Here is a 26749-nt window from a genome sequence, read left to right on the forward strand (position 1 = left end):
GCGCCAATTACAACGGCTCACTGACCTGGTCGCGAAGCTATCCCGCCCGAAGCTCGGTGAGAGGATGCCCGAGTACCTAACGGGCACCTTCGATCATTCAACGTCAACCTTTCACTCTCACCGGTACGCTTCACTTCTGATTTTCCGTGGGTCAAATAACGGAATCAAAACAGTGTCTTTGGTCTCCGCGACATAGTCAGTCTGCTTACACCCCCACCATCACACGCAGCAAATCCACTCAACCTAGACAAACGCCTAGGGGTCATTGATAAGAACTCAAGCTGTTGGCGCAAAATCTTGATCTTATTCGACTTACTAGGCCTTCTAATCGCATAATCACTTTATATTCCAGGCGCGCGCGGCCGCCATGGACCGTCCAGAGCCTGGACTGATCAAGTGGTCGCAGATTCCTGGCCACGATAGCTTCATCCACATCAACCTCCAGCATCGCGTCGTGCAGGTGTACGAGCCCAACGGACTCGCGCAGAGAAGCCGGTTCGACTACAAGAGGCTATCTAAACACGATGATTTCCCCACGCTCACTACGTATGACTGGTCGCCGACGGTACCGGGCCTTCTGGCCGTCGGCACCCAGACCGGTGTTGTTAATCTGCTGAGGATGGACGACAACTCCAATGCTTACATCGAACTAAATCTTAAGATGACGAGAACGTGTCAAGCGGTGGCTTTCAGCATCGAAGGGCTCCTTGCCGTTGGCCTGGACAGAGTGCGGATGGACCAGTGCCTTCACATCTGGGACGTCAACCGGCTGTCGACGATGAGCAAGACAGCCAAGGGGTTCCCCAAAGATTTGCACGCGTTCACGGACCCGGCCTACCGACTGGAACCGAGTGTGTCAGTGTCGAGCGTCAAGTTCTTTGAGGATAGCCCCAAGACCTTGGTGGTGGGGATCAAGGCCCAGGGCCTGCGCATCCACGATCTCCGAGGTACAGTAGTTGCCCAGAGGCACGTATAAATCAAGCAGCTGTCACTGACCTATTTCATTTGTCCACTCGTAGAGCCTGGCAGTGTTGTCTCTACGTTCCAGACCAAGTGCAACAATAACCTGGCCATAGATTATGCCGACCAGAACTATTTCGCGTCGTCGGCATTGGACCAGCCTGGCATCATGGTCTGGGACAGACGTGCGACGTCGCGGCCAGTTGCTTCGCCATCGTACTTGGGCGCGGTGGACGAGGACGACCTCCCGTGGGGCGGTGCCCTGAAACTCGACCGGGTGGTGGAGATGGACGACGACCCGTCCCTGAGCGAAAGCAGGCATTCCATCGTTCGCTCCCTGCGCTATTGCCGGGATCATCGCGGGCTTTTGGCCGTGTTGTCTCGATCTGGCCAGCTCAAGGTCTTGGACACGAACAAGGAGATAACACATCGCGACATGGCTCTCGAGGGTAGCCCCGAGCTGCTGGAGGTCCATAAGTCCTACGACATGGATGTCCAATATGGCGACAGCGGCAGGAAGAACGATCGCATTGTGTCTTTTGACTGGGTGACGCTGGACTCGGCGGTGCTGCAGCCACGCCTTGTGATTCTGCGCGCCAACGGAACGTTCGAGATCCTCGAGCAACCGTCGTATACTTCCGACTACCTCTACAAACTGACGCCGTGGCAGCCGCCTCATCGGGGACTGGAAGGTATGTTGATGGGCCCCTACGCCGGGGGCAGTATCTCTAACGTCGTGTAGAAGGAGCCGAGTACCACAGCATAATGGAGTTCGAGCCTTCGCATTGTTCTGACATGCTCGGTCCCTTGTTTGTCAAGGAGGCACTCTCGGATATTCCCATATTTGGCCCTAACAAGGCCGACATCCAGTCCATCGTGGACAAGACGTTGCAGTCCAAGTTCTCGGCCGCCGATCTCAACAGCAAGCTGATCGGCAATGCGGACAAGGCCTCTCCGGCACTCGACAAGTCCAGGCCGACTGCAGAGAGGATGCGGGCTTTGAGGCTGGAGCTTAAGGAAAAGGCCAAAAATTCAGAGACGAACGGGGCCGAAAGCTCAGCTATGGAGGAGTCAATCAGCTCGCTCGCCCAGCTTTCTCTTTCCAAAGAAGGGCCGGTTTCTTGTCGTCACATGCACGAGCATCTTCTGTCATTGCCGTTGAAGGCTCCGGACTTGTCGACCGAAGCTCAGTGCCTTCTCGACCACGTCATGCTCCTCCGCGCGAAAGAGAAGTACCTTTTTGACTGTAACATCAACCGTGTCGTCGTGTCTGATGACCCATGGCTGCGTTATGTGTGGGACTGGGTCGCTGGTACGCATCTCGGATGGCACGTTGTCGTCGACGTCGCTAACAACCAAGCGTAGATGCGGAAGACGCTGCCTTTGACGGAGGCATGAAGCTGTCACCGCTCGACCTCAGCTACATGGGCGTCTGTACTATCTGGACCGACGATCTGGGTTCGTGAAGCCTGCATGAGCATTCCACCGGCATGATGACTGACACTCATGGCAGGTAGAAAGCCCTCATCAAGGCTTCCGGAGGCATCACCGATTCCGGAGACAACCCTTTGGGAGAAGTGCATCGGGAGCATCTGCACAAAGCGGCGGTTGCCAAAGTACGCAGGGATCCATACCAAGAAGCCATTCCATAGGCAATTGTGCCTGGACATCTGCGGTTGGGGGGACACTGCCGCGCATGAAGCCAGGGGAGCAGCGGTGCACGATCCCAGCCGAGACTACCCAACGACGCCACACACAATGGCAGCGGCCCGGGCTCTCTTCAAGGGCGAAACGCAAGTTGCAATTCAAATCCTAAAGACGGCCAGCGTTACCCATCCGGAGCTGCTGTTCGTCTCGCTGGCGTTGCAACTCATTGGGAGGAACGACAGCCACCTCAGCAAGGAGCAGCTCGATTTCGACGAGGCCGTCGCTTCGAAGACGGATCCTTATCTCCGGGCAATTTCCTCGCTGATCGCCACGGGGGACTGGGTCGCCATCGCCAACCAAAAATCGTTGCCCTTGTCGGATCGGGCTTACGTCGCGGTGCGGAATTTCGACGATGAGCAGCTCACCAGGTGGCTCAACGAGCAGGTTGCCATGGCAGTGGAGACAGGGGACATTGAGGGGATCGTTCTCACGGGGATCACGGATAGGCTGGTCGACATCTTTGCCAAGTATGTCGAGAAGTTCAACGACTTCCAGACGGCGACGCTGGTAACATCGATATGCGCGCCGCGCTACATTGACGACTACCGGTGCCTGGCGTGGAGGAACGCCTACAGGTCATACCTGCAACGGCACAAGGCATTTCTGCAGAGGACCAAGTTCGAGGTGGAGAGCACGAAAAAGAGCAAGCGTGGAGGGCGGCCGACGATCAAGCCGCCGTCTCGACAAATCGCGCTGCGGTGCGTCTACTGCGACGCGGAGACGACGCTCGCCGGGCAAGGCGGAGCCGGAACAGGGTCACAGGCGGGGGCGCCCGACTCGAGGAATCCGCTGATGGCGACCAGCACCAACGCGGGCATCAGTTGCCCGAACTGCGGGCGTCACCTGCCGAGGTGCGTGGTGTGCCTCGAGGTGGTGGGAGTCCCGAGGACCGACCGGCCCGAGCTCAACGGCGAGCCGGAGGTGTGGGTGGCGGCCAACTTTCCAACTTTTTGTCTCAAGTGCGAGCATGTACTGCATCTCGACCATGCGAGGCAGTGGTTTACGAGGCACGTCGAGTGCCCGGTGCCCGAATGCCGGTGTCGATGCAATTTCAGGGCCAACCCGGAGCTGAACTATCACTAAATCACGAGACGGTCCGAGACGAAAAGATGACAGGGGGAGGCATCAGGATACGGCACAAGCGGGGGTGTCTGATCCGAGGCTTCCAGGGGGGGGTCTGGTCCCGGCGACGTTCTCATCCAGTACTGAGGGAGGGGGGCGGCGTGATATGTTAAATGAGCTGTTCTTTCTTGTTGTCGTTATTTGCTTCTTCGGCTTTTGTGATGGGACACTCACGACATGATTATGTATTCCGCATCCGTCTGCATGTTAACCAGCAAGGCGCATGGGGCGGGCAGACGGGGAGGCGGCGGAAGGTGTCGCGGAGAATTGGAACCCTGTCAGTCAGTCAGCCTGCATATATTCTCCAATGCCATCGTATCTGTACCGGTCGAGTACCCTCGACCTTCCAGGCTCCCAGGACGTATGCCGTGTCTTTGTCGCCGGTGACACGTGTAATGTTAGGCGTGTCGTATTGCCGTCACGTCCAAGAGAGGATGTATATTGAAATGCAGAATGGATGGATGGGGCTGGGCTGTCACTCGGTGAGGGAAGGACTTGTCAGATTCGGGCGGCCGGGCTGCAGTATGATCGATCACCTGCGCATCTCTGAAGCCGGCGGGGATCTTGACCGGTGGGTGGAATACTACCTCGAGGCTGCCGGTTGATACCCATTGCAGTGTCCCGGTCAACGGGCGTGGGCCACACCCGGGAGCGTCGAGTCGCGGTTCAGGTGTTTGCTGGCCAGTGGCCGCCCACACACACTCGAGGTATACGTCAGGTAGGGGAGGTGAGATGTGAGCTTGGGTTGACGGCTGACAGGGGGAGAGGGGAGAGTGAGAGAGCGAGTGTGTGTGTGTGTGTGTGTTGTGCGCGAATGAGTAAGTGAAAGAGGGTGCTTGGAAGCTATGCCATGAGGTGCTGAAGGATGTGGGCCCACACCAGCTAGTGGATATATGGTGGACTCGACGTAGGTACCTGTACCTAAGCCGACACCCACCTACCCAGGCAAGTACCTAAAGTCCAGAGTACAGATAGTCCCGACCTAGGTAGGTGAAGTAATCACCGGTGCACACAGCGTACCTAGGTAGGTTGTGATGACCCCCTTGGGCCATCCCCGGTCAGGTACGGATACTCCCACGGGATAGATCCACTCTTCCAGGCGTTTTGGTAGTCTACTCTCGAGTCTTGCCTGCCCCCGGCTGGCCCCGGCTGGTTGCCGTTCAAACCTAGCCCCCGCCCACCCCGGCTCTCTGGGCTCTAGTACAGGTAGGTCACTCTTGCGGTTTTATTTGCCTCGGCTGGGTGGCTGCGTTGGGCTGGGGGAGCACAGAGCACAGAAGCACTGAGCAGAGAGTACCTACACACGGGGAACTGGCCCGGGCTCTTCCTCGACACTCTTAGTTGAACGACATCTTCAACCAACCGTCACAGGGACAGGGACACCCGAAGGAACCAGGGGTTGTGCCTCATCCTTTTCTTCGCCTGCTCGCTCTGACTGCATCTTCCTGTTCTCACACCCAACCAAGCCGATTCTTCTCCTCCTTCATCACATCCTTCCTGTCTGTCCGTCCCCAATCTATCCGTACCTACCTACCTTACCTACGTTACGGAACACGGATACTGCATGGCCTGACCATCCACAACCACCCGCCGAACCTTGCCTTGCTTTGCTTTTCTGCCTTGCCTTGCCTTGCCTTGCCTTCCCTCGCCTCGCCCCGTCTCACAGTCCTCACTTTATCCTGGAACCAACACAACACGCGCTCACCCGCACCCGCACACGTACACACACCACGCGTCTCGAATCGAACACGACAGCGCCCGACCCATCTTTTTTTTTTTTTTGCTGTCCTGTCCCGGCCGTCGTCCCAGTCACGTCACGCTTCACCCCATCTCGCACCCTTCCGCTCTGCCAGGGTTGCGACGCTACGCCCGTCAACAATATGTCACTGGAAGTAGTTTACATCGCCCGCCATGGAGTGAGTCCCCATCCAATCCTCTGTCCCACCCCCTGCCGCCCCGTTCCGTTCTAGGCTGTTGTCGTATTTGGCTTCATCTCCGAGACCGACATTCCGACCACGATGGAGGACGATGGTGAGATGAGAGAACGACGACGATGCTGTGCAAGAAAACCCCCTACAAGGTGTGGGGCAAGTCCTCTCTATTTAACGCACAAGAAACAATACAGAAGGAAAGAAATCAGAGCAAACCCATTTGTCCTCGAATGTGGACCAATGGCAGGGGTTGTTGTTGTTGTTGTTGTTGTTGTTGTGCTCCGCCGTCGACGTTTGTGGCAGCTCGTTGTTGGTTTGATGAAGAAAATGACATTCTCTGACACCAGCCCTTGGCGCCCCTCAGTTCCGGTCCAACTGGCTTGTCGACCCTTCGACGGGAAGCTACACGGCGTCCATCCCATCTCCGACAGGAATCCCCGCAGACCCGGAGTTGACAGCACACGGCGTCGACCAGGCTAAGGAGCTGGGCGCCCACCTGCTGACCGTTGAGCCTCCAATCGAAGCCGTCTATTCCAGCCCCTACTACCGCTGTCTGCAAACAATCACGCCCTTCGTCACCCTCCAGAAGGAACGCCTCAACCGTCTTCGCGGGCAGGACGTTGGGCGCAACGCCGACACCGACGCCATCACCATTCGTCCCGAGCATGGCCTTTGCGAATGGTATGGCGCCGCCCCGTTCGAGCATCCGACCCCGGCCTCGTCCGACGTGCTAAAGTCCATGTTCCCTCACCTCAATGACACGTATCGGAGCGCCGTGTTTCCCGCTCGCAACGGTGAGACCATCGCTCAATTGCACGACCGTGTCGCCGCCGGCGTACAAGCCATCATCGAGCAATGCGACGCCGAGGGCAAACGCGCCGTGGTCCTATGTTCGCACGCCGCCTCTATCATCGCCCTTGGGCGAGTCCTCACCGGCGTCATGCCCGAGACCATTGATGCGGAAGACTTCCGAGCCTTCACGTGCGGATTGAGTATGTACCGAAGGAAAGCACCATCGCCTTCCGGGACACAAACCTCGGCGACCCCAGGTAGGATTCGGATCCCTACGTCATCATCAGACTATCATTTGTGGCGACTGGTGATTAGCAGCAGCAATTGACAACGGGGATCAACAGGACCGGATTCGGAAACCCGCTCATGGAGAAACGGGAGGGGAGTTGGAGGAGGGTGGGTATGCGAGCTCAACAGCGACTGCAGCTTTTTGAGCGGAGGAGAAGAGAGGGGATGGTAAGATGGAATTCCCGCTCTCACCCGCGCGCTCTGATTCCTGCTTTTTGCACTTCATACAGTACCGTCCCTATACGCCGATGGGGGAAGGGGGGCGTGTGTTGTGTGGTGGTTCCTCGGCTGGACCTCCATCACCCTTGCCGCCAACGGGTCCTCCCACCTGCTATTCCCCCCCTTCTCCTCCCTTTTCTTTTTCCCACTCGCACCACCACCGCCGCCGCCCGAGAGGGTCGCGACAGCTGTATACGGAAGGAAGCTGACACACCAAACCAATCGACAGGAGATTTTCGGGAGATGAGTCCTTTTCCACGGCCGAGAAATCATCGCCTCAGGTCGACGCCGGACTGGCACTCGGCGTGGTGGTGGAAGGAAAAGTGAAACCCGACAAGGTGTCTCCCCACAGAGCTGCAGGTCATCATCGCCTCTAGGACGACGGCTTCATTGGCCGGGCGGCGGCCCTTCGTCATTTGCGTTTTCTTTTTCCCCCTCTCTCATTCCCAAGAGGTCAATTCCTTCGACGGGACGCTCAAAGGGACCAAGGTCCAAGGGTCAAGCGGCTTTTTGGGGGCTGCGACAAGTCCTGCTTTCTCCGACCTGGGCCCAGAGCATGGAGACCGATCCGCACCACCTGTGCGTGTGCGTGTGTCCTTGCGGCCGATACACCGATGGCAGCTAATGCCGGATAGACTTGCCTAGCTGCTGCGGGATGCATCATCTGCATGTCTCTGGCGCGGCCAGGGTAGGATAGAATCTGCGAGCCAGTCACTACAGCGGCTAGCCCCGAATCCATGACAGAACCCCCCCTGTCGATTTCATCTCACAGCTGCCACACCATTTCATCGCTCCGTATTCGAAGCTCTCACCCGTCGCTCTCTATTGAATGCCTTCAACACCGCTCGATAGGACAGACGGCCCAGGGACGACTGGACGTGGCCCATCACGTCCAGTCCCGCGCTTTCGCCGCCGGATTGTTGCCCATCCGGATTGGCTCCTTCAGCTGAAGAACCCTAATCTCGCAAAGGCAAATCTGCTGGCGCTCAGTGTCTATCTTGTGTCATGAGCACATGCAAGAAGATTGACGTGCTTGCATCTCGCGTCTCGCCTCGCTTGGCCCGCTGCCGCTTTTCTTCCTGGCTCGATCCCTTTGATGGCTTGGCTTCCGCAAGGACTGTGAAGGGGGGAGGGAGGGGAGCTCATTGACGAATCCTCAAACATCGGCTGATGTTGCTTATCACAGTGCAGCAGCTCAACAACCCGGGCCCGCGTCCTTTATCCGCACCCGCTGCCACCTCCTCCTCCAGACTCCTCAGCCTCGATCGTTGCCGGGTCCCTGTTTAGAGCCACAGAAAGTGGATATTTCTCATTCGGAACAATGGGTAATAACGAAACAAGGGTCAGATCTGTGCGACGCTTTGCTGAAGAAAAAGCTAGCTTGGCATACCATGCCGTGGGCCTGTCTATGTATTCGTACACTACAGAGCAGCCAGCCCCGTCCGGACCCAAGGCGGGACACGCACCAAGTCAGAAATGGGTTCGGCCTTCTAGGGAGTCGACAATAGCAAGTGACAAACTCTCCCCATTCCTTGCACGGCGGGCTCGACGTTCGATTCTCGCGCTTGGCTTTGAACGACCATTCCCCTAGAAGCCTTTGATCTAGCGGCGACGTGGGGACCGATCGGTGCCGGATGCGTCTTGCAATGCGTCTTCCGAATCGTCCATCTGGTGTCTTTGCCGAGACCCTAGCATCATGTTCGGATATTTGTCTCCAAGTTGGCCTCCCTAGCGGTGTAGGCTCGCATTATTTGACTCAGCTGCTCAAACAGGAACGTTCCTGTTGAAAGCGCGAATCTTACACGGGGCGTGTTGCCAGTGGCCATGGCAGCTCGCCGCTCGCCGCTCCCTAATTCCCCAACACCAACGATTCGCCAAGCTGCAGCCCACGGGAGCTCATGATCATCTCGTCCATGTCAAAAGAGCGGTGGACGAAGGCAGCCATGCGTTGGAAGGAAATGGGAGGGTCGGAAAGGGCTCACCGTTCTTCTTATGAGAGGCTCTACCATGGGCCAGGTCTGCAGCGTCTGCCTAGACATGTGTACGACTGGGGATGGCAGCACTGACTAGCACGCATGTGCCTGTCGCAAAGAAAGGAAAGTACAGCCTTCGTCCAGCTGCAGAAGAGGGTGGATGGGTGACGCGCTTGACACCTGGCGACAACAACATACAGCCTCCAAGGCACGACAAGGCGGCAGGCGATGGCTAACCAAAGATGGTTTCTTAATCGGGCGGTATGCTTGAGTCGATCACGGTACCAACCCAACCGGGAGAGCTTGTCTGTTTCGGATCTTGGACGCGGGCCATTGATTCGACGAGATCGATGGCTGGGCTCCAAAAGGAAACGGAAAAGAGATAGAGAGAGAGACAGAGAAAGAAGAAGAAAAGCAATAACAACGGGTGGCCACACGTACGCAGGGCAATTGGTTTGAGGTGGTAGTATTGCCAACAACACAGGCGCCGGTCTAGCACGGGCAACCTGCAGAAAGCGAAATCGGGAAATCCTCAGAGGCTTTCGGCCGTGTGCGAAGAAGGCCGGTAGAAGGCTCGAAATAACTCGCCTTCAGCTTCAGCTCACACGAAGCGGAGGGCGATAGCATCGGCAAAACCCATCTCGCGCGTGCCTTCATCCCGTCAACCTGAAATCTCTGTCCGCTTTCAGCAAACAATTGGCGTCAATGCACTGAACTTGGGATGCCACGAACGTAGCCAAACAATCGGCAAGCACCCAATTGTCAGGACTGATCAAAGAAGGAGAAACCATCACAGACGACCTCCTGCAATAGGGTGTGACGCGCTGTGCTATTTGAATCGCAGGAAATGCCTCCAAACGATCAATGGCAGGCGGCTATCAAGGGTTTGCGGCAACAACAACAGCAGGCGGCATGCCAACAAGACAGAGCTGTTGTGAGGCGGAGGGGGGGTCCAAAGAGACCCAAGCAATTACCAGGGCCCGAAATGGATCGGCTGGGGCTCAAAGGTTTTGTGCTGCCCGTGACGACTCGGCCATGACGATTCTGCCTGGTTCGGCCGCAAGTTCGTCAGAGCGGTTGCGTGGTAATGGCAACTGAGAAGAGAGAAGGCGACGAGGATAAGAAGAAGAAGAAGAAGAAGAAGGAAAAAAAGCAACGCCATACTACATCGTGGCGAATACCCCCTGCGTCTCCAAGTCGGCCAGGCATCGTCGCGTGGCTTCAACAAAGGGAGGATGATCCCTGAATCTGACAAGATGGTTGAAGACGAGACAGGGAATAGGTAGTGTACCTCTCGAATCTCTGGTCGTGGAATAAGAAACCTGGAGTGGACGTTGCTTGGCCAGACTTGTCCAGACGCTGGCTAATCCGACCGGCGGCAGGTTCGCAAACGAGACGAATGGCGGCTTGGACGAGCTTCCATGGCAATACAAGATAACCGTTGTGGCATTATGCGGATGCACAGGTTGTGCGAGAAGTCCGGGTCGCGACGGCTTCTCCACCAAGCACCAAGACCCTTCCCCTCCCCGTTTAGATAGACTCTCTCTCTTCGTCAGCCCAACCGCCATTTGGCCATCGAAATCTTTGGCGGCGAGGCGTTTCTTATTCCCACCGCCTCGAATCATGGTTAAAGACCCAGATGCGCTCATCTGGGCGGTAAGACCGCTTTCGATACTGACACACCCTATCTCTCCCGCTTTCTCATCTCGCCCACCCCCCCCTTGGTCAACGCCAACCTAACCGTACTCAACCTTGCCAACCTCTCGACCTTTCTCGCTCTCTCCCCCTCTCCCTGTCTCTCTATCCAACCAGGCAGGCTCTGGCAACCCCCCTCGTCAGGCGGTCCCCACCAGCCCGCAAGCAGTGTGAACGGGTGGTGCTAGACACGGCGGCCCCACAAACCGTCTTCCCAGACCCTGGACGGCGGCGGTAGGGCGGCTGCACTCGACGACTACCGCGTGGCCATATATCGGCGGCCATTGATCGATCCCCCCTTAGTGTGTCCTCCCATCTCATCAGCGGGTACCGATGTGTCTTTCTCTCTCAAATCAGAAATGCATCTCAGACAATAACCTGAGATGTTACAAGGGGATTTTCCTGCGAGATTTGAGACGGGTATATGTGCGTGTGTGTACATATGTCTCTGCGGGTTGAAGCGCAAGACCCAGAAGGGATGTCCGTTCTGGCCGTTATGCATCGCATAATCAATCACACCGACTTTGACTCGAGACGTTGAGGCATTGCCGCCGTAGACCGTCAACCACGCCGCCGCAAACACATAGGAGAAGACGCGGCGGGGATGACAGGGCCAGTTATGCCCTTTACGAAACGGCGATGAGAATGGCGACTGTCCACCACAACAATCAGGGCAAACATTATTGCCCAGTTTGTCACAGGCGGAGGAGGAGGTAGGAGGGAATGGGGCCAGGGGCAGCTATTATTACGGTTTCCAGAATCTCGGGACGAAAGAATGCTCCAACCGGGCCCTGACCATCATCTTCGAGTTGAGCTTGGGGGCGTCGACCACCCCTGAGGTGATCCAATCGTAATCTCATGTTGACCCAACAGCAAACGAGGCTCATTCAGGGTTGTACGAAGCAAAGCAGATATGACATGTCATGCTATATGCCTGGCCATGCCCTACTCTCAAGCTCTTTTGTTAGGCTCTCAGGCTTTCAAGCTCTCACCACTCACCACTCGCTCGCTCGCTCGCTCACTCACCTCACTCCGACACTGACGCTGACATTCACTCTCTCTCTCTCTCGGTCTCACAACGTGTGTGTGGGTGGGTGGGTGGATAGGTGCGGCGTCCATCTCCACATTATACCCACACCTCCAGTATCCCGATCAAGTTCGCGCGGGTATGGATAACAGTACTTCGTTATTCGTCTCTGCTACGTCCGGAAGACAGTGGGACTCGAATCTTGGCCCCGGGCGACCACGACCTCACGCACCAGCTGTGACGCGCAGCTACGATCTAAGACTAGCGGCCTCGGAGGAGAATATCGACTGTGCAGCAGGTCCCGAATACCACCTGCACCCACCACATACTCATACTCACCTTTTCCATTCTCACACAGGCACTGTCCTTCATTACTCTGCCTATGCACTGTCGTTTCGACTATTGGACTGCCTTCATTTCGACTGGGAATTCGGGAACAACTCGCTCTGCACCACCTTTCTCTCTCCCTTGCGACTTGCGGGCGCCTCTCCTTCGATGCCTCGCGCCTCACGCTTCCCTCCCCCCGTCTTACACTTCTTTCCTGCCATCCGTCTCGCATGCCTAGGCCCCATCCCCGTCATTCCCAAACAGGCCACGACCTTGTTTGCTGCATATCCCATTCATAAGCGGTGGCGCGAAGTATTCGCAGATGTGTGTGGGTGTGTGTGGGTGTGGTGTGTGTGGTTTTCTCGTAAGGAGATACGTATTTTCACAATCGGAGAGAGAGAGAGATAGAGAGTGAGAGCACGCATCCTTCAAAGGTCTCTCCCCCAGATGACGAACCAGGATCATGACCCTGGAGGAGGGGCAGACCAGCGCCAGCCCAGGCCTGACAGAATTGGGCGACCTGCAGGAGGTACATACCAGCATAAGGTATACACATTTGGCTGCGTCTGCACATTGCCTTCCCTGGTACCGAAGAAAAATAAGAAACGGCTTTTCGCTGTCAGAATGCCTCCAGGCGGAGCCCGATCTCCCTGGCCATGGGGCGACCTGGGTTGGAGCTGTAGACATCAACCTGGTCAGCTTTTCTTCCTCACACACTCTCTTCCTCGACTTTCGGACACCCCCGTCCTGAACCAGGGTCCCGGCTCGTTTCTTTCCCAACCGTGTTGTCGTACAGCCAGACAGGCCACGCAGAAATAAAGAAGGAGAGAAGGACAGAAAAAAGACTTATAACAGAGACAGAGATCCATCGCGGACACGGGGGACTTGATAACCAGGGTCTGACCCGTTGTCGATGACTCGTCTTGTTTCTCTTCATTCCCCAATCAACCTACACACGCCTCTTGTCTTCGCCCCCTCCTGCTTTCAGATCAGTCCTCATCAGCGATTCTTCAACGACAGAAGAAGGATATTCTCTCCCCTCCCCCAAGGTGCAGGGCCAACATTTTCGTCCTTTCTTGTTTGGAGCACGTTCCAAATTCACCAGACGCCTTTTTTTCTTCTGACCGTCTTTATAAACTCCAACTACAACATTTGGCACCATGTTCGTCAGCTTGCAAGAACAACAACAGCAACAACAACAACAACAACACGTCATGGACCAGACTCCTCCGCCTATGAGATACCACCAGGGCCGCGACGACGAGGTGCCGAGGGTGCTCCCCAGCCTCTCATCATTCACTTTTGACGACAGGATGGAAGTCGACGCCCGAGGCAGCAGCAGGAGCAACATCAGCAGCAGCAACGACACAAGGCCCGGCCAGCGGCACGAGGTTGAGGTGGCCACTACGCTCGCCTCCATGGCCTCCTTCAACATCAAGTCGCCCACCTTCCCTTCCCCCACCCAGAGCTTCACCTCGATCAAGTCAGACGGTAGGACAGACTTTGCAGAAATCGTTTAATGAAGACGAACACGGAAGCTGACGCCCTGTTCCAGGCATGACGAGGTCAACCAACTCTCAATTCTCCTCGCCTGAACCTAGGTCACCAGACCTCCCTTCCGTCAACACCCAACTGTCCTTCTCCAAGGATGGCGGCAATGGCACGGCACCCATGATCACGCTGCCGCGTCTTCGCGACCTGGACCTCCGGCCCCTCGAGTCCGACTTCACCTCCAGCCCGAGCTTCCTGCCCCCGTCCTCCTCCTCTTCCATCTCGGGCACGGGACTGCGGCGAAACAGCATCGACTCCGTCGGCACTTCGTCCTTCACGGAACCCCGGATCGACCTCTCCTCGCCCCCAGCCTACCGAATCCCGCTGCCCCCAATGCCCCCAATGGCATACCCGGACGCCCTTCCCTCCCCGACCCTCGGTGCCTCCCACCACCATCACCACCATCATCACTCCCACTCTCATGCTCACCACTCTCACCCCCTTTCCCCGCCCCGCCGCCTCCAGCACAGGTTACCAGTGACCGCCCTCCGCACCTCCAGCGGGGCCTGCAGCCCCTCCCGCCGGCCTCGCCGGTCGCCCACGGGGTCCCGATGCAACGTGAAGTACACGATCCAACAGGTCGACTTCATCGACTACTTCCGCGTCGACCACCACCTCTCATGGAAGGAGGTCGAAGCCAAGTACGCCTCCGTATTTCCCGAGGACGCTGCAAAGGGACATAAGCGTGGCCCGCAGGGACTGCAGGGCGTCTACTACCGCAAGAACAAGCAGATCCCAGCCACAGACCCGAACAATCTCTTGGTCTTTGACGAGGACGACAACCCCAAAACGTTCCAGTGTGACGTGCGCGAGCAGGGGAAGAAGATGAACAACTCGATCGGGTTGTTGGGCATGCACCCCGAGCGCGCCATTACCTACGCGTGGGTTTCCGAGGAGCACAAGAGGCAGTACGAGACGCTGGGTGAGCATCCTCGCCTCGGCGTTGAAGTCCGAGTAGAAACGACGTGATCAATGGCTAACATGTCCCCAGGCCTTGCAAGACAAGCCCAGCTCGACGCCGCCGAAGCACGGAAAAAGAGGAGACGGGCCATCCAGAACAGCCGTCTCTGATCCTTCCCCTTTCTGCCTTGGGCGGATATTCGTCACCGTCTTCATCCTTTGATTCACTTCTCCTCATGATATCCAACCTTTTCATTTGCATCTTCATCTTCCCATTTTCTCCACGTCGTCCGTGGGGGGAGATTATACAGTTACGCTACATTCCCAAGGCGCCAGTCGACAGGGATATCCGTCCAAAAACAGGAATATACAAAAAATCAATGGAGTTTTGCTTATTTTTCTCTTCTCCGTTGTGTGGCAGAAGCAAAAACATACGAGCAGTCTCACAAGAAAGAGAGAGAAAAAGAGAGGGATGATGGCGAGCACCATGGTGTGTTTAAAAATCGCTGATGTACGATGATCAAGACAATATGTTTTTACGTGGAGTTATCAGACATGGGTGTGGAGGGAGTCCAGAAGGGTGGACAAACACAGTCTCGGCACAAACAAAGCAACAAAGGGGCGAACCGGTTTTGGAAGAATCATTCGGGTTTTTTTTCTCTTCGGTTTTTTTTCGTTTCTATCTTTCTCTTTGTTACCTACGCTTCACTCATTTTTCAGTTCTCTTCCTCTAAGCACCCCCTTGCATCAGGGAGGGAAGCAGTAGGGCACGCTTTCTGGAACAGGTTCACTACGAATTGGGATGATATTTGGAAATTACAGGACATGGGAATGGGACAAGGACGTGGTGAATTAGGAGTTGACCCTTCTTTGTTTTCAGGACAAATTGATGGGGGTGAAGGGACAGGAAAGGAAGATACCAACGGGGGCTTGGGCGTGTAGGGTGGGTGGTGGTGGGTGAGATCTGCAGTCAACCACGACCAATAATATACTTTTCATCCCTCCATTCTCCATCATTTCGTCTTAAGGGGGCTTGCAGGGACCTTGATATGTATGATTGTTATCTTGTCATGAGATGAATAAGGTGGGGGTTGACAGGAGGGACGAGGGCGATGATGATTGTGGTTTGGTGACGGAGGGGGAGACTACGATGCTCCTATGCAAAGAAATGTACGTAATTAAGCTATTGAACGCATGGCGCAGAAGTAGTCAGCAGCAAATCGAGACACAGTCACTCAAGATGAAAGTATGCAGTGGCAGCCCGATCTGGACGGACTGGGTTCCGGGTCCAAAGAAAAGTTTGCCTCTCCTGGTGATGGGCATCGTTACCGCCACGGGCGAACGCCGAATCATCGGATCTTGTGGTCAAGGGGGAGGGGAGGACCACTTGCTTGGGACTCGAGGGTAGGACAGACAGGCAGGAGACTGGCGGCTCCCTCGCTGTTTTTCTTTCTTCCTTTGTTTCTTGGTGCTTTGTCTCGACGACAGTTGGGACCATTGTTCTCGTCTCAAGCAAGTGAGACGGAGGGGAGAAGCAGCCTTGTGACTTGGCAAGAAACCTGGGAGGGAGAGAGAGATGAAGAGAGAGCGAGATGAGAGGACAAACATGGGACGTTGTTGACGTCTGTTGAGGCGCGTGTTTGCCCTTGCGTCTGTTGGTGGTTTCCCCATTGTCTGTCTACCTCGCGTGTCCATGGAGAGAGATCCTGCAAGAAGGGAAGGGTGGAGGGGGATGGAAGATTCATGGACTGTTTTTGGGTGGGCTCGTCTGATGCCGGCCGTATGAGGAATATATTGAAAACTGGGTGGGTTTGATTCTGCTGGAAGCAGCGGCGTGTGTGTGTGTGTGTGTTTGTGCCTTTTTAGCAGGATGGGTTCATGTTTGTGGTCTTTTTATTTTCTCGACCGAACTAACATGATGGCGGTCAGGTCGGGTTTGGTGAGGCATCCACCAGGCGTCCACGGGTTGCCGCTGCGCACAAAGTATGATGTGAGGGCTCGAGACCGTGAGGTTTGGGGCTGCGATCTTTGACGATTCTATGGCAGCTGAGTGGTTGTAAAGGGGGAGGGGAGGGTTGCCTTTCTCAGGGTACGTCGTCAACACGTTGTTTTCTCGACGCAGGAACGCAAGACCCGTTGTGTTGTTCCATTGTCGTCAACAACTGGGAGTCTGGGGCTGAGGTGGATCGGTTGCGGTGGGTGGCGGTGATGAAGAATCTGCGCGAACGTGGGAGAGATCAGGGATGGGTGCGATGATGGGCCCCTCGTCAGACCTGACGCAAACTCACACCCCGGCAGGCCATGAACCGGACTATCGGACCCATCGTGTACCGTTGGTGGCGTGTCGTGCTGGCGAGATAAGTTACGAAAGAGGTCAGGGTCAACGAAGAGACACGTTTTGCCGATGGTAAGAAGGGGAGGGGGCCAGCTGAAGCAAACATGCAGCAGACCACCATCTTCACCAGCAGCCAAGCTCTTTCCTCGCCCCATATCCACCAAGCCCAGCTACTTCTGGATAACACGAAGAGGGAGAGCAGGCAGACCGGCTATCAACATATCTAGGGCCATCAATCCATTCAACGGGGTATGTCAGTGTGCCCCCGCCAAACATTTCTTCTCCTTTTTTGCACCACACACCCCTTTCGGTGTGTGACTGGGGCTGGGGGCTGGAGATTGTTGCATCAGACTATGAAGACATCCCTCGACCCAATCCCAACGGCGCGTCTCTGTATCACCACGCGACCTCGTTCAAAAATAAGCACAAGTCAAGAAAGGGAGGGCATACAATGAGCCCGGCGACGGGAGAGGCAACAATCACCACGCAACATGCACACGCCTACATGGGTCCAGCAAGGTACAGCAAGCAAGCAAACATCACATCCCTCCCTCCCCTCCAAGTCTTCGCTCTATCACCACCCTCCTCTTCTCCCAAGCTTCGACAAGCAAACCCCCCCACCCCTTCAACGACAGGGCTGCGGATTCTCGAGCGACCCTTCGACAGTGCGTGGTTACAAGGGCGAAGACAGGTTTGGGGGACGCTGTAGAAAGGGGTCCTGCCTCTCATCTCTGCATGTTCGGTGAGATGAGAGTGGCTTGGTCGCACGTTGGCGTTGTCGTTCGCATGCGCGGTCGATCGTCTAGGAGGAGAATCGGGCGTGGAAGCCTTCTCAAAGAAGCCACGGATGCCAAGCCGTCGGATGCGCTTCTGGCGGCGTTGGGTATGTATGTGTGTCGTCGACAAACCGTCGGGGCCACTTTAGAGCTGCTAATCATACGTACACCCCCCCCTTCTTTCGTTTTCTTCGAGGGTCGGAGAGACGAGACCGTTGGACGTTCGGCTTCGTTCCGGGGGGCCCTCAGGTGGGCCGACGTCACGACCCGTCTTCCGAAAGTTCTTTTGCGCGCGGGCAGCGACTGTGAAAACTATAGAGACATCTTGGCTGGCGACAGGGTCGTAAAGCAGCGCGAAGCGAAGCGAAGCGTCCGGGGCAATTGCGGATTATGCGTTAGCCAAGTTGTGATGAGTGGGGACGACGATGGGTCGGTTGGATGCTTTCCTGGCCCTCCTGATGGTTGTTGGAAGCAGAGAACAGACGTTGTGATGAGTTCGGTCGACTAGCTGCGGTTAGCTGGCTCCGAGTTGGTGGAGCGTCCGTCCAACACACGTTTGAAGAACTTCAGAGCCAACCGAGGATTGATTTTCCTTAGCGCAGTTGTCTCCAACAAAATTAGACCAAGAGGATCATCCTCGTCGACGTGTTGGCCCATCCATGCATGTCTGCACTCTGCACTCACCATACACAGATACTGGCGCGGGGGGCGGCCGGATGAGGAGGCGATCCACAGTCAATTGAAGCCGGGACCCATGTCACAGACACCTGACGCCTCCCCCATCCTCGACGAATGACGGTACCTCGGCATCATCACCGAATCACAGAGGCTCCCCTTGAAGTCCACATACTTGGTCCTCGCTAGGCAAGTATGTACGTCTGTCTGTATTGCCTCGACAAACCTGGATCTCCCTCTCCCGTCTATGGACACGCCCCACCAATTCTGCTCTACCTAGCAAGCCTCGCAATCGTCATGCTGCCGGATTCTCCAGCTTCTCGAGTCATCTTCGTCATCGTCATCTCTCTCTAAACGTGTTCTTCGTAACGGTCATGCGAATGGGGACTTTGGCTTCTCTATGGGTTGCAGCCCAAAGATGTCGTCCGACTTGATCGGCTTGGCCTGGTCGTCGGCATCAGCGACGACTTCGCCAAAGAGAAAGGCGTTGCGCTCCCTACTGATGTTCCCCGAGGGTTTCTTTCGGTGTGCCCCTCCGGAGCTCGACTTCGGCAGCTGCGGCGGCGATGCCGTGTGCGGCGATTGGTCCGGCTCGAGCATCCACGAGAAGGACGACTGGGCGAGCGTTGACCGCGTCGGGATCGGCGGTTGGGGCCGCTCTTGTGACTTGGCCGCATGGTTCCCGGAAATTGGGCTTGATACCGACGCCGACGGGTGCTCAGAAGGTTTGGCTGCGGGTGCGTCCTGCGCGGTATCCATAGGCTCGGGGAGGGGTGATGTCGAGGCCGGCGGCGTTTTGGTTTTCCCGGGATCTGCCAAGGACAGCGTTGTGATGGCACCGGCCACGTTTTCGGCGGCAGCAGCGGCCTCAGCGGCCGCTTTGCCGCCTGGCTCTACGTCCATCGAGTTTTCTCCTCTGGACTCCTCGGGCGGGGGGCTGGTGAAGCCCTCGAGCTCCGGGACCTCCATCGTTGGGTCTTCTAGGTACACCTTCACGAACTGGACCTTGGCTGCTGCCACCTCGACGAGCTCCAGCGTCTTGACCTTGTCGTCGAGGTTGGAAGTGGCCAGAGACCGGAGGCTTGTTACCGTCTCGTCCAGCATGTTCGCCAACAGCCTATTCCGTTGCTCCAGCGCGGCAATGGCTTGGGTGGCCGAGTCGTCGCCCAGCAGCTGTCTCGCCGTTCGAGGCGTATAGCGCACTTCGTTCAGGCCTTGCATGTTTCTCTTGATGTCGCCCATGGCGTCACGTACGGCCTGGTTGATACCGAGCTTCTCGCCCCGCTCGAGCACGCTTTTCGCAGCGCCCTGAAACAGAGCTTCCACCCCGCCCTGCTGCTGGATGAACCTGCTTGCCGAGGGGATTGGCGAGTGGCCGCCTTTGGTCCGGTTCCTGAAGGACGAAAACGCCTGGCCCATCGGCGTCGTGGGCCGCGAACTACTCGCAGATTGCGTTGTGCTCGGCATCTTTCCTGTATATTTCAAGAGGAGCGAAACGCCCCCCGAGACGTTAAGATGTGTTCTCAGATATACAGCGTCGTCTACGAATGTGTGAGGCCCATGGGGAGCTTCTGGTGCGGGATACTTAAGAAGCAACTGCAAGCACACGGAGTAGTCCGCCTCGAGCACTGCGGCGTGTCAGCTTGCGTCTAGGGGCAACTTGGCATTCCACAACTTACGACTCCAACGAATCCTCAGAAGCATGGCAACACAGATCAGATCTATCAAGCTTAGAGACGGATCGACAGCAAATATGGTATCCCAAAGCACAAGCATCTCGTCAAATGGAAATTCGCGACCGAACAGAAGGCGAATCCAACGACTAGAGCACCCTGTCAGTCCCGGTCGAGCGCACACGCATTGACTGTGTTGTGTCTTACATGAGGAATATTTGCGGTAAGATCTCAATGTCTTTTAGATGGTTGGCGAGCTCGGGGTCGACCTTGGCCAAGCACACCTCGTGGATGTACTTGCTCTTTTCGACAATGGCCGACGATTCTACGCGATCTCGGGAAGCGGACGCCAAGGCCGCCTTGGAGATGGAGTCTTTGACTTCGTAAAACGACTTGGCCTTCTCCATAATCTTGGAAAACAAGGCAAATGTGTCGTGTTCAATAAATGAAGAGTCGAGCATGCCAAGCATTGTTTCATCGGCCGGCTGGCCGCTGGCAGCAATGGCCTCACGGTCGAGCGCGTCCTGGTTGATAACATATGCCATAGGCGCCAGGAGCTCGTGCATGCCCTGGCGGTAGCCGCCGCTGTTGGGGTGCAGCTTGCAGTAAACAAACAGCGCATCGATGATGAGTGTCTGGGTCCGCTCCTCGTGGTAGAAGGGTTCATCAGGCAGGCGACGAACGTCCTGCGCGATTTCCGCCCTGATAATCTCGTCTTGCCGCACAGTGTTCCACGGTGACTGCGGCATGATGTGAGCTCGACGAAGTCAACAGAACAGGGGAACACGCCATCTTACGGACCTCAGGGTCGTCGGTCAACGGGTCGACGGCCACCTTGGCCAGCTCCTCGGGGTGCTTGATGAACTTAAGGAAATGGTCCTGTCGTTGGGAGTAGAAACTGCGCAGCTCCGAGACTTGGCGTGACCAGTCTGAAGGCTCAACATCTTGCAGCAGCAGGAAAGCCTAAGGAGTGGAAGTCAGCCCGCGCGGTTCACATAACGCCAACCACGTCGCCTTCACAACTGACCTTCCAGCACACCGACCTGAGGCCTGTGATGCATGGGCTCAGAGGTCCGTTGTACCTGACGGCATGTTGCAGCTCGGGAAAATTCCCGGCATTCTTCAGTGTCTCGGCCCATCTCGATCTGTGGGTTGGGTTAGTCGGTGAGCATGATGTCAGAACTCGCGATAATGCGATGCGTACAGCACTTACTGGGCGTCATCGAGGGCTCTCATCGTGCAACTAAAGGGCCTCGGTTGGGGAAACCTATGGACAGCAGAGGTACAGAAACGACAGACCCGACATCCCAGATCCCAGATGGAAGCTTCAAGGCGGAAAGCGAGCTACACGCAACACGACAGGATCAGATTGGTGATGGTCTGGGATGTGGTTCGTGGGAAGATGGCTGGAGAGGGACTAGGCGATGGCGGAAGCTTGGGCCAAGCCAAAGTATCATGGTTCGTACCCTTGATGAGGTAAGACAGAGGCGATGGAGGGGTTGGCAAAGATGCAGGGATCAAACAGCCAAAGTGGGATTGCGGGGCCCGGCACCGACATTGTCCACTTACTCAGTCCATCCCCACATGCACCGGACCACCATCCGGATTGCTTGTGTCTTGCTTGTGTCTTGACAGCCGAGCTGAGGTCAAATATTAGACTACACGCAAAGCATAACTTTGAGAAATAGAAACGGATCCGATATACACTTTAAAGGTTCAAAACCAGATGGATTAGATAAGATGGAAAGGTAAAGGGACCAATCTGATGCTACAAGCCTCCGATCTCCTGCGAGGAGCTCAACACAATCGAGATCTACCTTGTTGGCTACAAGATGGGAGCACTAGGCAAAGGGAAGAAGGCTTATCTATGTCCTTGTGAGACCTAACAACAGTGGCCAGTGTGATATTTCAGCAGTCCCCGTCGGCATGTACGAAACCCTCTTCCAGTAGCACTTCCTCCTCATGACAGGGCCAAGAAGGAGCAGGAAAGGGCTGTTGGCGCCGTCATCGAGATGATTGCAAAGCCTGTAAGTTACAAAGCAAATCCAGAAGCCTGCAGCTATGAAAGTGACCGTGAAGTCAGAGAGCTTCGACGAACGCCAGAAGCAGCACCGCATTCGAGAGAGCGGCGTCACTGAACGCGCCACGTACTTCATACTAGCAAGTAATCAACGGTCACAACAGAAAATTGAGAGCAAAATTGTTTCGTGATTACGCAAAGTCTATAAACGGGCAAGTGCTCTTAGATCCGTAGCCATGTTGTGCGGCTCCAAAAGGGCAAAATCCCAGCGCGATGTGAGCCCTCTCTAATGTTGAATCAGATAATGCCCCTCTAAGCAAAGGCAATGTCCTATGGCAATGTAAAACCCTGATGTTGAATCGAATCCCGTCGCTCCAAAAAAGGCATTGTACTGACTGTACTGACGAAATACAATATCCCTAAGACTGTCCTTGAGCCTCTCTCTGATCATGATTTCTTTTCTGTCGCTTTGCGACCCTGGCGAGGTACTCTCTGAACTTTGCGTTTCCCTGCCAAACATCTTCGACTTCCTCGTTGGCGATCTTTTCTTCGTCTTGTTCATCATTAGAGGAAGTTTCAGAGCCAGAGTCTATGCCTGCCACAAAGCTTTCGTCGGACTTTGTGTCGTCCATATCGTCGTTCATGATGTCGTCTATGTCGCCGTCCATGTCGTCGTCAGAGACAATGGCAACATTGCCCATGACGCTGGGTATCTCGTCCGCGAGGTTATCTCTGTAGATCTGGGCGTAGCTACCCTGACCGCTCAAATCATCGTTGTAATCAGCGATGGTCTCGGGGTCATGCTCCTCGTCCGAGCCGATAGACGGGAGAGTGATGCCGTCATCCCACTCATGCATGCATGAGTCCACGTCGCTCGACTGATCCGACTCGAAGATAGCATCTGGCTCTTCGCCGCCCGATATAGATGCTTCCCTGTACAGCGGCCTCTCTCCAGCTGCAATCCGTTTAGGCGGCTTGGTCGGGTTCCAATTGGCCCATTTGGCGATACTGACGTCCGCTTCGGCATACTCATCTGTATGCGGTACCAGAATACCAATGCTCTCCCCCATCCACCTTCTCATAATGATCTTTTTTCTGCAAGAAACCCATGCTCTACCAGCCTTATAGTGAATAATTAGTAAGAAGCTCGCATCGACTAGAGTTTGTAACATACCTCCGTCTTCTTCCACTCCTGTGATCCGTCGTCGATCTCCTCTAACTCCATGCGGAGCGCCTCGTCTATGGGCATTTTGAAGGCCTCTTTACAAAGGTCCAATGTCTTTGAAGCTATGTGTTTATGGAGACGAGTTATAGGAATTGAAAAAAATAAGTGAAAAGCGGAAACAAGAACGGGATCAAGCTGCTTCCTGCTCGAACCTGCCTTCCTGTGTCGTAGTCAATGTATTCCACTTGCTTATGGCGAACCCCTCCACTTCCTTGGGAAGACACGCAGTGCTTCCTTCCCAATACCTGCCCCAGAGAAAATATAATCATTTATTTTGTGTCTATTGTCGCAGACGAACTGATCCTTGTCGTTGCCAGTCTTACGAACTCCTTCTTCCGGCATGTGTGTCGCAACCGGGGCAGAAGGTTTAAGAACTCGAAAGGGTTCAAGACCACGGCTGCAACTAAGAGGAAGGAGACCGACTCGACGATAATCTAATGCCGTTGGGGAGAGAGAGAGGAGTATAGATAATACTGGCTTGCCTGGGCGTGGGATGAACGACGCATATGACGTTTTGACGGAAGCGAACTTGGGTTCCTAGAGGTAAAGTCCCATTTACCCATTCATAGCTTGTGCACTAGAAACTGGGTCCAGGTCAAGAGGCTCGCGGTGTCGGCGAGATCCACGTCAAGTTGACAGACGTCAGCCAAATACCAGAGATACCTCTCTGGAGGGCATTCTTAGACCAGTTGAACCATAACCTTGGACTGTATATTAATTCACCTGACTGACGCGCTATTACTCTCCACTCATTTCTCTAGTACTCTGCTGCCATCATGTGCGTAGCTACCTTGGCTATTCTTGACCGCTGCCATTTGCCGCACTGTCTGTGAGAGTAAGATGTCCGAGACGACCTTTTTATCCCTGCTTGACGTAATAATTCAGATCCTGGCAAGTTTCGATGGCTTGATGGTTTTCTCCCTGACGAGCCTCTGGCTGGGTAATGGAATTCGTGGCCGCAAACTTGTGTTGAGCACGCGCGCGTACGTACAGTCCCATGGTCGAGTTGGGCGACCCGACGCGGTGAACCACGACAGTCTTGGTCTTTCCTTGTCGGTAGCACCTTGAGATGGCTTGTAGTTCCTCGGCACCGGCACCGGCCGTCACTAGGACAACACAGGGTTCGATCCCTTGCTAAACTTGATGCCGAGCCACGTCTCTTTCGTCCTGTGATTTTGTGCTGTCCATGTCCAATACGTATAGGTACCTACTTGAAGAACACGATGATGCTGTCGTTCGGCTTCAACAGACGAATCTCTTGGATTGTATCGACATCCTTGGTCTTTGCGTCATTGCAACGGTTTCCTGGTGGCCGTGTGTGATCTTGGGCGCTTCACCCAACCAAAAGATTCGAGGCGTTGGGCTGTCAAGGGTAATATCGTTCTCCTTGAACCAGCTTTCAACTCGTCCGTGTTTAGTTTGTCAGGTTTTCGCCTAGCCAGAAAGCTGGCGGCAGAACCCAACTCGGTCTCTGTTGCCTTGCACATGGCGGCGTTGCTTCCTCTGCCGGTAGGGTCGTCTGTCCGAGCCCAGCGGGGTACCACCGGTGACCCAAACATCGAAGGATTCTTTGGGGTCGGGCGACCACCAGCGAGTCAAGGTAGTATATGAGTGCAGCTTCATTGCATCTCTCAGATGGACGCCCTTTGGTAATGGTACCGAAGGATTTGACGAAGTGGTCGTATGAGTCGAAAGGGTTGCCCGGCAAAAGGGCTATCATTCTGTATATGTCTGTCCACTTGTTGGGCATAAAAGTGCCTGTGGTGCCGACGAATCTCTTGTACGGTTGAGAATGGAGGGCCTGGTGTGTCTCATCTAAATGGTTCTTGACCTCGTGCGCCTCGTCGAGCATAAGAATCGGGAACGTTGCGCCGAAAACTTCCATCGCATCCTTGAAGCCGGCATGGGACGAGTCACGGCTCTTGCTACTTCAAACGAAAGTCTTCTGAGCTTTCGGACGACGCTGATCTCTTCTTTAGTTCCATGTGAGAGAAATTGACCCACACGGGTTCCAAAGTCCAGCTCTTTAACGCGATGCATGAGAAAGTGGTAGCTCGTGATGACGATGTCGTAATCCCCTCCTAAGAGATCGCTCGTAGTGAGTTCCGTATTGTCCCACACAATAACCTTTGGCTGGCGACCCTACGATGTTGTTAGATTTGTGAAAGGAACACAAATAGTCAATCAACTCACCTCTGCGAAATGGTATCAGCATTCGGTCAACCATGTCGAGTGAAGGCCCTTGGGGGCGACGACGAGAACCGGTCCTTCGTACGGTTTCAGGCGCAGGTGCATGATGAGCGCGATGACGGTTAAAGTCTTCCCCAAGCCCATCCCGTCGCCCAGGATGACGCCTCTTTGGGGGCCGCGTATGAAATCTCTCATAAGCTCGAAAGCCTTTTTCTGCCACGCTCGGTCACAAGACCCGGCATGATGGTATTTTCCAGGGTGTCCGAGTTTTCCCTGATTGAGACGGACAAAGTTCTATGCGAGATGATCAGTATCAAGCAGGACAACTCTCAGATATGTTGTACTTACGCCAAGGGCAACGTATCTGACGAGAAACCGCAGTACGCTGTAATGTCTATCAAGTGGAACCAATCCATTTAATGCAACTCGTCTCTCGTCTCTCGTCTCGTCTCTTTTCTCGTCTCTCAGTTCGGGGCTCTCGCCTCGATCGATGGCTTCCCGGTCGACGGCCCTTATACGAGCTTCTTGTCGCAATTCGAGGTCTTGGTTGTCGATGACATCGATGGCGCGCGTGTGAAGCGCCTCCCACTGGTCGCGGAACTGATGTCTGCTGCTCAGCTCGTTCTCATCCAACCCTTCCTTCCACGCACTTGGTGCCAACACTGTTCCGGAGGCCAAGGCTTTTCCGAGGTCGTGGAATAGCTTCTCTCTGAACCTGTGCAGTTCAGTCTCAGCCTCCTCCCAGTCGGGCATCGGCGGCAATTCGAGTGACTGCGGCTCTTCGTCCATTTGGGTGAGCCACCCCTTCTTGTAGATGAGATATAACGCCTCTCGACGAAGTTTGGCCTCCTCTTCTGACATCTCAGGCTTGTCCATAGGTAGTGCACGAGAGATAAACGTTATGAACGCCTCTGTAATATTACTGGTCTTCTTTTTGATGTCGTGCTTAACTCGGTAGGTATGTCATCGAGAGTTTTTGCGTGCTGCTTTACTTTGATGAGCTTTTCAATTCAAGAGACTGCGGCTTTTCTAGCGCTTTCCACATTGACATTGACGAACGACAGATATCATCGGATGAGATGTCCTTCGTGAGAACATCAAATGTTTCATACAGTACCTTCTCGGCGAAGATGTTGCTCGTCCGAAATCTTGGGCTCGATCTTTGGTGGGTCACGAGAGTTGAAGGTTAGGAATGCCTCCGTAACATTGCTCGTCTTCTCTTCGATTTCGTTGTTTAACGCGGCAGATATCCCGTCCGTCATTGACGCATACTGCTCTGTTATTTTGACCCTTTTCAAAAGCGTCGCTCAGAATGGCGAGATGGCCGTCGCCCGAAGGTCCCGGGTTATCCAACGGATGCCCC

General features: G+C 55.2%; 6 protein-coding genes across 6 annotated transcripts; 3 read left to right on the plus strand and 3 right to left on the minus strand.

The window, feature by feature from the left end:
- The first annotated feature begins 9 nt into the window (after positions 1-9).
- On the plus strand, positions 10-3752 carry CDEST_01088 (Putative GATOR complex protein MIO, zinc-ribbon). Its single transcript, XM_062917247.1, has 5 exons — positions 10-947; positions 1020-1652; positions 1703-2272; positions 2326-2418; positions 2474-3752. The coding sequence occupies exons 1-5, from the start codon at positions 368-370 to the stop codon at positions 3748-3750; spliced, it is 3153 nt and encodes a 1050-aa protein (XP_062773298.1). The 5' UTR covers positions 10-367; the 3' UTR covers positions 3751-3752.
- A 1429-nt stretch (positions 3753-5181) lies between these two features.
- CDEST_01089 (Putative histidine phosphatase superfamily, clade-1) lies at positions 5182-9936 on the plus strand. The gene is made up of 4 exons (XM_062917248.1): positions 5182-5705; positions 6085-6769; positions 6857-6968; positions 7249-9936. Exons 1-4 carry the CDS (start codon positions 5670-5672, stop codon positions 7394-7396), a joined length of 981 nt encoding a protein of 326 aa, XP_062773299.1. The 5' UTR covers positions 5182-5669; the 3' UTR covers positions 7397-9936.
- Positions 9937-9943: 7 nt separating this feature from the next.
- On the plus strand, positions 9944-15551 carry CDEST_01090 (uncharacterized protein). Its single transcript, XM_062917249.1, has 3 exons — positions 9944-13532; positions 13597-14514; positions 14584-15551. The coding sequence occupies exons 1-3, from the start codon at positions 13202-13204 to the stop codon at positions 14661-14663; spliced, it is 1329 nt and encodes a 442-aa protein (XP_062773300.1). The 5' UTR covers positions 9944-13201; the 3' UTR covers positions 14664-15551.
- Positions 15552-18248: 2697 nt separating this feature from the next.
- CDEST_01091 (Putative Rab-GAP-TBC domain-containing protein) lies at positions 18249-21385 on the minus strand. Its single transcript, XM_062917250.1, has 6 exons — positions 21165-21385; positions 20979-21096; positions 20753-20914; positions 20159-20691; positions 19958-20100; positions 18249-19906 (listed from the first exon to the last, which is right to left on the minus strand). Exons 1-6 carry the CDS (start codon positions 21185-21187, stop codon positions 18651-18653), a joined length of 2235 nt encoding a protein of 744 aa, XP_062773301.1. The 5' UTR covers positions 21188-21385; the 3' UTR covers positions 18249-18650.
- A 1005-nt stretch (positions 21386-22390) lies between these two features.
- CDEST_01092 (uncharacterized protein) lies at positions 22391-23220 on the minus strand (the record flags this gene model as incomplete). Its single annotated transcript, XM_062917251.1, has 2 exons — positions 22391-23092; positions 23146-23220. The coding sequence occupies 2 exons, from the start codon at positions 23218-23220 to the stop codon at positions 22391-22393; spliced, it is 777 nt and encodes a 258-aa protein (XP_062773302.1).
- Positions 23221-24438: 1218 nt separating this feature from the next.
- CDEST_01093 (Putative P-loop containing nucleoside triphosphate hydrolase, SNF2-like domain superfamily) lies at positions 24439-26262 on the minus strand (the record flags this gene model as incomplete). The annotated part of the gene is made up of 5 exons (XM_062917252.1): positions 24439-24599; positions 24661-25011; positions 25062-25338; positions 25450-25680; positions 25735-26262. The coding sequence occupies 5 exons, from the start codon at positions 26260-26262 to the stop codon at positions 24439-24441; spliced, it is 1548 nt and encodes a 515-aa protein (XP_062773303.1).
- Positions 26263-26749: the final 487 nt, after the last annotated feature.

This window comes from Colletotrichum destructivum, chromosome 1 (assembly GCF_034447905.1).
Source record: "Colletotrichum destructivum chromosome 1, complete sequence".
NCBI lineage: Eukaryota > Fungi > Ascomycota > Sordariomycetes > Glomerellales > Glomerellaceae > Colletotrichum > Colletotrichum destructivum.

Excerpts from the sequence above, each read along its gene's own strand:
- CDEST_01088 (XM_062917247.1), top strand. The coding sequence starts at position 368 with ATGGACCGTCCAGAGCCTGGACTGATCAAGTGGTCGCAGATTCCTGGC. Across the intron at positions 948-1,019 it reads GCGCATCCACGATCTCCGAG|AGCCTGGCAGTGTTGTCTCT; the intron begins GTACAGTAGTTG and ends GTCCACTCGTAG. Across the intron at positions 1,653-1,702 it reads GCCTCATCGGGGACTGGAAG|AAGGAGCCGAGTACCACAGC; the intron begins GTATGTTGATGG and ends AACGTCGTGTAG.
- CDEST_01089 (XM_062917248.1), top strand. The coding sequence starts at position 5,670 with ATGTCACTGGAAGTAGTTTACATCGCCCGCCATGGA. Across the intron at positions 6,770-6,856 it reads ACAAACCTCGGCGACCCCAG|GACCGGATTCGGAAACCCGC; the intron begins GTAGGATTCGGA and ends GGGGATCAACAG. Across the intron at positions 6,969-7,248 it reads GGAGGAGAAGAGAGGGGATG|GAGATTTTCGGGAGATGAGT; the intron begins GTAAGATGGAAT and ends ACCAATCGACAG.
- CDEST_01090 (XM_062917249.1), top strand. The coding sequence starts at position 13,202 with ATGTTCGTCAGCTTGCAAGAACAACAACAGCAACAACAACAACAACAA. Across the intron at positions 13,533-13,596 it reads CACCTCGATCAAGTCAGACG|GCATGACGAGGTCAACCAAC; the intron begins GTAGGACAGACT and ends GCCCTGTTCCAG. Across the intron at positions 14,515-14,583 it reads GAGGCAGTACGAGACGCTGG|GCCTTGCAAGACAAGCCCAG; the intron begins GTGAGCATCCTC and ends ACATGTCCCCAG.
- CDEST_01091 (XM_062917250.1), bottom strand. The coding sequence starts at position 21,187 with ATGAGAGCCCTCGATGACGCCCA. Across the intron at positions 21,097-21,164 it reads AGAGCCCTCGATGACGCCCA|ATCGAGATGGGCCGAGACAC; the intron begins GTAAGTGCTGTA and ends CCCAACCCACAG. Across the intron at positions 20,692-20,752 it reads CGTTGACCGACGACCCTGAG|TCACCGTGGAACACTGTGCG; the intron begins GTCCGTAAGATG and ends ATCATGCCGCAG.